The sequence below is a fragment of the Siniperca chuatsi genome, linkage group LG17 (assembly GCF_020085105.1).
Source record: "Siniperca chuatsi isolate FFG_IHB_CAS linkage group LG17, ASM2008510v1, whole genome shotgun sequence".
Lineage (NCBI taxonomy): Eukaryota > Metazoa > Chordata > Actinopteri > Centrarchiformes > Sinipercidae > Siniperca > Siniperca chuatsi.
The window spans coordinates 2280551-2288635 of NC_058058.1; the positions used below are offsets into that span (position 1 = coordinate 2280551).

At 40.6% G+C, this 8085-nt stretch overlaps 1 protein-coding gene across 1 annotated transcript; it reads right to left on the reverse strand.

Annotated features, from left to right (window-relative positions):
- Positions 1–214: 214 nt before the first annotated feature.
- On the reverse strand, positions 215–8046 carry lgals17 (galectin 17). Its single transcript, XM_044172577.1, has 7 exons — positions 7902–8046; positions 6786–6829; positions 4262–4627; positions 3199–3289; positions 2176–2354; positions 812–859; positions 215–681 (listed from the first exon to the last, which is right to left on the reverse strand). Exons 1-7 carry the CDS (start codon positions 7925–7927, stop codon positions 602–604), a joined length of 834 nt encoding a protein of 277 aa, XP_044028512.1. The 5' UTR covers positions 7928–8046; the 3' UTR covers positions 215–601.
- Positions 8047–8085: the final 39 nt, after the last annotated feature.

Here is an 8085-nt window from a genome sequence, read left to right on the forward strand (position 1 = left end):
TGGCTCTGCACATGGCATTTAATGACAAGAGGAAAGATATTGAATACCACCAATCATCAAGTTTGTTATAACACACTGAGGGAGCGAATGTGTGCCTTTGCTCATTTATTTGTACAGAGTTGGTGTTGCATTTGTGTGAATCTGTATGTGAAGTCGTTCCAGTGTGAGCCAACAGTCTGTGGACTTAAAAATGAATCATGGAAATACGACAGGATTGTGTTTGCTTGTTTTATTTTCAGCTCTTTTAGATTGAGTTAATTGAAATAAAGCAAAGAGACGAACTAATAATTGCACCACTTCACAAAAGAATATTAGATTGTTTATAAATACTATGAATAATATTAATCACATCACAACAAATTACACCAAAAAGGCCAACATATTTTACAATGCTGTTGATAAACTAAACCCATGGCTGTCTGGAGGAGGACAGAAAGTCTTAATTACATTCATATTTAATGGGTTAAGATCTGCAGAAATGCTAGTTGATAGAGTAAAAACCAGTCTTGCTGTCCACTTTCATCCCACAAAGACCTAGGTGCTGCTCGTTGGTCTATTTCTGAACTTCTGAGCTATGTAGCTATTTTGCAAAGGAAATTTCTCAGAGATGAAGAATTTGGAAACTCGTGACAAGAACAGACAAGGTGAGAAGTGCTGAGCAGCTGCTTTTGGCAGCATCATCTGGAAAGATAAGATTTAGAGGTTTTAGAGAGGGTTATTCCAGGTCAAGAATGTTTTAAACATCTTTCCCTTCATGTGAGTCTTCCTAAGGTCTGGATCATTTGCCAGAATAGAAATGTCATTTTCTCACCTGCTGGTACTTGATTTTCCTGAATCTGGTGGAGAGCTGTGGATCTTTCTGCAAAACAGTGAGCAGTTACATCAGTTACATGTGATAATGACGCAAATCATAATAAAAAAAAGATTTAACAGCTTGAGGAAAGATTTTATGCTAAAACACACTTGTCGTGCCAGTCAAGACAAACTGTTTTTAACGACTCAGTAAACCCGAGTTAGACCCAAAGGCGCGACTCAGAGACCAGACAGGTAAAGTAAAACGTTCAGCTTTACTCGTAGTCAGAAAACAGGCGAGGATCAATACCAGGCGAACTTGTCCAGCTGGGGAGCAGGCAAAGGGGGAGAAGGCCTAACGGCAGGGAGGGAGGGTAAAAGGATTGTCCGCTAAGTAGCAAGCACATTAGACGACGTGAAGGAGTGTGAATGGGAATATATACTGCAAGGCTAATGAGGAAATGGGAGCAGGTGTACAGGTGGGTGGGGGGAGGATAGGTGATGTGAACGGTGGGAACACAGGGGTCACTGCAGGGCAGGAGGGAGCGGCAGGATCAGGCTCATGTATGGCACAGGCAGAGCGCAGGTGTGGCACGAGAATCATGCTGACAACTGTAGAGACGCCTCATTTAACAACATGGGACATGTTCTCACTCCATTTAAGGTTCATGAAGCGAAACCTAAAAGGCCACTTCACCAGTTTTCAACCGTACGTTTAACAATAGAAGAAAAAAAACTTTTCAACAAAGCATTTCCTGATCTGTGATTTAATCCATATTCACAATGGACTGGAATTACCAGGGGACATGTGCAGTTTAGAAATGTACTCCCCATGCCTGACATTAAAAGCATCACAACCTTACCATTTACTAATGTACCTGCCTTTTATATTCCATCTCACAATTAACTTGTCTCTTAACAGTTTCCATTTCACAGTTGTTTCGATTTAAACGCAGCTCTGTTATATTCAAACATCTGTCAGCGGTGTGCCACCTTAAAATGAAATTAAATCCAACCCAAAGAGCAGCAGCAAGAGCTCTGATTGGCCAGACTCCTGCCAACACATAGAAGCTGACCATGTGCAAAAGTTTCCAAACCTTCTATTATTTATTAATGTGCTAATTCTTTCATTTTCAGTTTTCCTAAAGCTTAAGGTGACATCTTCAAAATGTCTTGTTTTGTACAACCAACAGTCCCAAAGCCAAATACATTCAGTTTATAAAGACATAAAACAGAGAAAAGCAGAAAATCCTCACATTTGAGAAGCTGGAACCAGAGAATATTTGGTAAATAACCTAAACGATCAATTATCAAAATTGCTGGAGACTTATTGGCTTATAGATTAGTCAACTAATGCCCCAGGAGGTAAAGTAGGCCTCTCACCTTCCACAGAGAGCTGCACGGTGCTGACAGCGAGGCCCTGTTCATCCAGAACTTTGTACGTTCCTTCGTCTGAGCTCTTTAACTTCCTTATTGTCAGCTGCTCTCTCAGTGGATGTTTCTCCAGACGCTCACTGTCTTCATCCCCCCTCATCCACAGGTTCGACCACTCCGAGCTGTTCCTGTGGAGCAACGGTTAGTAACCGTTAGAATGAGGCAAAAACAGACACTGCCAAAACATAAAAACCAGGCTTAGTGCCTGCCAGCGCCCCCTAGAGACTGCAAAGTTCATTAGAGCCACACAAAATGTAAGTGTTGGATGTAAGTGGGTCTTTATCCTTTGTGCATCCTTTAGAATCTTTTGTCCTTGACATTACTGTTGCTGCAACAAAACATCTAACTGTGCTGCAGTTATGTACAAGCAACAAAAGGGACCACAAAGACAAAGACAGCAGCCAACTGGGCGTCCTTGTGACTCCGCATAAGAAAAGCCTGAAGTGACTCATTAAATGTTCTGTTTACTAAATGCTCTAAAAAAAGACGTTTGACGTATGAATGCGACATCATGGTTCCTGTGTCTGTATTTACAGTAAATGTCCCAGCAAAGGATTGGCTGTTATACTTGCTTACGATTATGACTTCTATAAAATAAGTTGATAAATGTGTTTACAGTACATGACAAGACCTAATTTGAAAAATAGTCTTTTTTTTTCCCAAAACCCACATGCTTCTGTCTGCATTTAGCCTCTATTTTGTAAGCAGACGTCATAGGGTGAATCAGGAGCCTGTACAAATGACTGTTTGCTGTAACCAGCAGTTTTTTTTTTGGGCGGGGGGGGTTAGGTAACTTGAGGGTGGAAGCAGAGACAAGACAGGAAAATAAGTGATGAGAGTAGGTGAAGTGTGTAAAGAAGAAATGAAGAGGAGAAAAAGGATGGAGGAGGTGAATGTAGACACATTTTGTTTTTATATTTGGTTTATTTTACTTTAGGGGGAAAAGTGTTTGTTCGTACGTAAGCAGCTCACCTGCCCTGGAAGACCACTCTCACAGAGTGACGAGTGTGGAGATCCAGAACTAAGTCCTCACCTGGACTGTGAGACTGTAAGGATTTGTGGTCTAAGAGAGAAAACAAAACCAAATTCATCAACATTCGGATCAAAACCATCCAGAGTAAAGACCTCGGCATTGTTAAAGACAAATAAAAATGAGACTACATGGAGATTAAATTAGAAAAAGATATGATGACAAAAGAAATAAAAGAAACAGTTTACCAAAGTAGAATGAAAACAAAAGACGAGACACGAGACAAGATAACAGTAAATGAGAAAATCTTATCTTAAATTAGAGTTTAGATGGACTGGAAAGGGGGACAAAAAAAACAGACGAGAAAGGAAAACAGATATGAGGGTAGATGAGGAGAAAGGTGGAGATAGACGAAAAATGACGTGCTAAAAAACAGGAAGGAAAGAAAAGATGATTCAGGAGAGCAATGGAGGAAGGATGAGATGAGACAAATTAGACAGTATACAGAAACAGATGAATGAAAAGAAAGAAAAACAGATGAAAAGATGAGATTACATGAGATGAGAAGCGTTCGATACTAGAGTAGAACAAAAAGACAAGAGGGGAGACGGAGGATCAGAAAGGAGATGAGATGAGAAAATTAGGTGAGATTTGAAAATGACAATCATGTGAGATGAGAAACAGAAGAAATTTTGAAATGAGGGATGAGATTACAATACCTGATTAGAGCGGGTGGAATGAGAAAGAGGACGTGAAACAAGATGGAAACATGAGAAAGGACAGCACATGGCATAATGGAGAAGGAAAGAGTAGACGGTATGAGAGTGGACAACATGAGAGAAGTCATTAGAGTAGACACATAAGAAACGTCGAGGAGATGAGATGAAAAATTAAGATAACAATAAAACAGATCAGAAAAAAGAAGAGAGGTGGAAAAGGAACAACCTGAGAAGACAATGGAACAAAAACCAGAGAGAATAACAGAAAAGAAGAAAGATGAGGGTATGAGATGAAGAAACTAAAGAAGAGATGAGGAAAAAGAATAGAAAGATAACCCCAACTAACCAAACACAGACAGCTTGACGCTCTGAATGAAGACCCTGGTTTTTTTGGACCTCACTCCGTCAACCACCATGAAGCTCTCGTATCTCCCCGAGTCTCCGATCTGAACGTCGCTGATGATCAGGGAACAATCCCCGGACCCGAGCCTGTCCTCAGGAACCTCCGCCCGGCCCTCGAACTCCTCCGCCTGCCACTTCTGCTCTCCCCGCAGCTCGAACACGGTGTCGGCCGGGGTCGTCCACTGGATGTGGCAGGCGGACGGGGCCACGTCCCCCAGACGAGGCTTCCAGCTGCAGGGAAGGACCGCCTGGTTTCCCACGCTGGAGCTGACGGACTGGAAATGGCTGGCGGAGGACAGGGAAGAGGAGTCTGGAAGAAGAGAGGCATTGAAGGAGGAAATAGAGGAAAATCTCACCAGTTCGGAGGTCTTTTAGAGGATATGTTCTGTTAAAGAAATATATATGACGAGGTGACCCCAGTGGTGGAAAGTGACCAAGTATATATACTCAAGTACAATTTTGAGATACTTGTACTTTACTCAGGTATTTCCATTTTATGCTGCTTTATATTTCTACTCCACTACTACAGGGACATATCGTACCTTTGACTCCAATACATCTATTTAACAGCTGGAGATACTTGTTTTTACCTTAAAAAATGTACAATATAAGCTTACAAAATGCGACACATTGCTAAATTTAAACCAGTAGTTCTCAAACTTTTTGGCTTGTGACCCTTTACAAAAAAAGCAGTGTGTAGTTGGAGCTCCTCGTCATATTTCAGATGACATTTCCCATCTAAACTTGTCAGAAGGTTTCATTTAAACAATTGTTCAAGGCCCAAATTGGTCACTTTATCCAATATTTCTGTTTTTTCTTCTTTCCTCTCCCATTAAGCATCTCACGACCCCTCAGATTTATCTGGTGACCCTTTGGAGGGGGCCCGACCCCTAGGTTGGGAACCGCTGGCCTAAACTATCTAAAAAATAGCTCCACCTCGAGCAGCTACAATAGTAAAAGGCTGCTCTAATGCATGCATCAGTATTAATCTGATAATATCAGATGTAAAAAAATCACAGGAGACATTTTAATATTTCTGAAATGTTCCTACTTTAAGTACATTTTAAATTTTAGAAGAAGGATTTTTACTTATACCGGAGTACTTTCATTTTGCTGTATTGGTACCTTTACTTAAGTAAAAGGATCTGAGTACTTCTTCTGCCACCGGGTGACCTACTATATTAAGATGTTATATTGAGAAAAAGAGTTCCAATATAAGACAATAATCAGTGTGTTGACAGATATTAATATGTTTTATTCTCGTCGACAGATAGCGGGGGTTCGGTTCTCTTCTTGTGGAACATTAAGCTCTTACTATTGTCTTGACTTCCTGTCCCTTCACTGCCATTTCTCTTGTGATTTCAGTTACTAAAAGAGAGAGAGAGAGATTGTAGCTTTTGCACGTTTGACAAAACAATCCCAACTCGAGGTCCACTTACTAGCATTTTCCAGAGCTTTCAACCATCACGCGGCCTTCATCAGCAGATGGCGTCTGCTTAGTTGTCATGGAGATGGATCTGTTGACATGCAAGCTCAGGAGCTGTTATGATTTCAAAGCACTTACAGCAACTTCTCGTTCATGCTGGCTTAAACACTAAGCATCACTTCGTTCTTGACTTAGTTGAAAATGGGTGTAATACGGTTGAAAGCCCCGGTGAAAGCAGGTGGACCTTGAGTTGGGATTGCTGTATCAAACTTCAAGGTCAAGAATTAACTTTGGTCCTTAACTTTTAAGCCACCGCGGGCATGAAATCCTGAAACTGCGCTCAAAACATGTTATTATAATACAAAATGTTTCTGTGTAACAAAAAAAGAGAGAGCGACAAACACAAAAAGCCTATAAAAGACATTTTCTGAGTACATACATTTTTACTTTATGTGTCGTCGCACGAAGACTGTAGCAGACTGTCGCTTTTATTAAGAAATCCGCATTACACATTATTATATGTTCATTATTCTCACACGACTGTAACCGAGGAAACTGAGATTCGGGGAATGCCACTGCAACAATATACAGGGTGCGATTTATCCTTCAGAGTCGAGCTGCACGAAAATACATTTTTATCAGTGTTTATTTTTAAAACCAGTTCAAAGTGATATCACAGAACATTTTGTCTCCTCTACTGCAGCATCGATATGTAAAATATTAAAACTGCACTGGGAATTGGTCTTAACTTTCACGATTTAACACATGATGTGATTTATTTCTGTGACTTTTTGCTGTTGCATTGGACGATTAGTAAATATTGAGTTTTATGACCTTAAACCTCAGTTAACCCTGAGGTACGAGGACCTCTAATGGCGCTCAGGTGACTCGTGCAGAGCACAGCAGCTGCGGTCGGACGAAACAACGGGTGCAGATTAAAGCACAGCTGCTGTGGACACAACAGTGGGGGTTAAACCTGTTTTAAACCTTAAACCGCAGCTAAGCTAATGACAGAGCAACAGCCACGTAAGCTCATACTCACCAACTAAACTGCCAACCAGGACACAGTGTAGATGTATGAAAAACCTGGAAGAATCACAGGACACACGAGAAAACAGCAGCCATGAGTCTCTGGCAACACACCACGCCTGCTTCTTCTGTCACACATTCATCACAATAAATAAATAAGCTTTTATACGAGTTTTTAAGGAATATAATTAGCACACAACAGCAGAAGGAAGCTGTCTTTTTTCATCATAAGATTATTTTAAAGGATAGAAGATTTAGTGAAGATAGAGTTCAGTTTTTTTTCCTCCACAGGTGTGAAAAGCTTTATGAAACCATTTTATTATTTTTTATTTAAAAAAAAAAACAACAAACATTCAGAATTTTGTCTCAATGATAAAACTAACAAACATGATTTGAGATGTACATATTTATTCAATAAGTGAAGCTTTCAACTTCTTGATGCAGGGTGGGGTCGCAGCAGATCTGACTGATATACTGTATATATTCAGATTTAGTTTTATCTATCTATCTATCTATCGATAGATATATATATATATATATATATATATATAGTTGATTAAATGTGTTTTGAATTATTAATCTTTTTTCCATAATTATAAAATGATTATCATTAAAAATAATAAGTTTGGATTTGACACGTTTTTAAAAACACTTCAGCTCCTGTTCTTAATATTTCCTGCATGCGCTGAATGTGTTTGTTTCTGTTATCTGTTTTTAATCACCCTGTTGTAATGTGAAGCTCACTTGGCGTCACTGCCCCCCCAGTGAGGCCAGCTGACTCTGACTGAAGCAGACGGAACCGAGCGGTCGGTAGGTTTCGTTTCTGGACGCCTCTCGGTTTCCTCGGTAATGAAACAACAGCTGACTCTCCGCGCGCCGCGCCACGCTTAGTGCAGCCGCGAGCTGCAAAGGTCCTGAAGTGGACCTGGACCAAATGACGCCGACTGACCTCTTCAGAGCCCTGGAGCTTAGTTACGGCCGTATTTAATGAAAAAAGCTACGTCCGATTTTCATGCATAGACACATGGTAAATAAGAAATAAAAAATAAAAAAATAAAACCAGGTGTAAACACTCCAGCTGACTGTGAAGGAAGCGTTTAGTTTCAGAGTAAAGTGCACAGATTCTCACCAGTGTCGCCCTCTGAGAGTTTTCATGATGCCTGCTGTTTGGAAACTCAGTTCAGTCCAGCTTCTCTTTCCTCCGCGCTGTTTCAGAAAGTGTGTTTACCCTCAGTCCACACCAGCCTTTATCACCTCCACCTCCACAGCTGACGACTTCCTGTCTGCTCCACCAAAACAAAAGCACCAAGAGG

Excerpts from the sequence above, each read along its gene's own strand:
- lgals17 (XM_044172577.1), bottom strand. The coding sequence starts at position 7,927 with ATGAAAACTCTCAGAGGGCGACACTG. Across the intron at positions 3,290-4,261 it reads CGTCAAGCTGTCTGTGTTTG|ACCACAAATCCTTACAGTCT; the intron begins GTTAGTTGGGGT and ends TTTCTCTCTTAG. Across the intron at positions 860-2,175 it reads CGTGCAGCTCTCTGTGGAAG|AAAGATCCACAGCTCTCCAC; the intron begins GTGAGAGGCCTA and ends ACTGTTTTGCAG.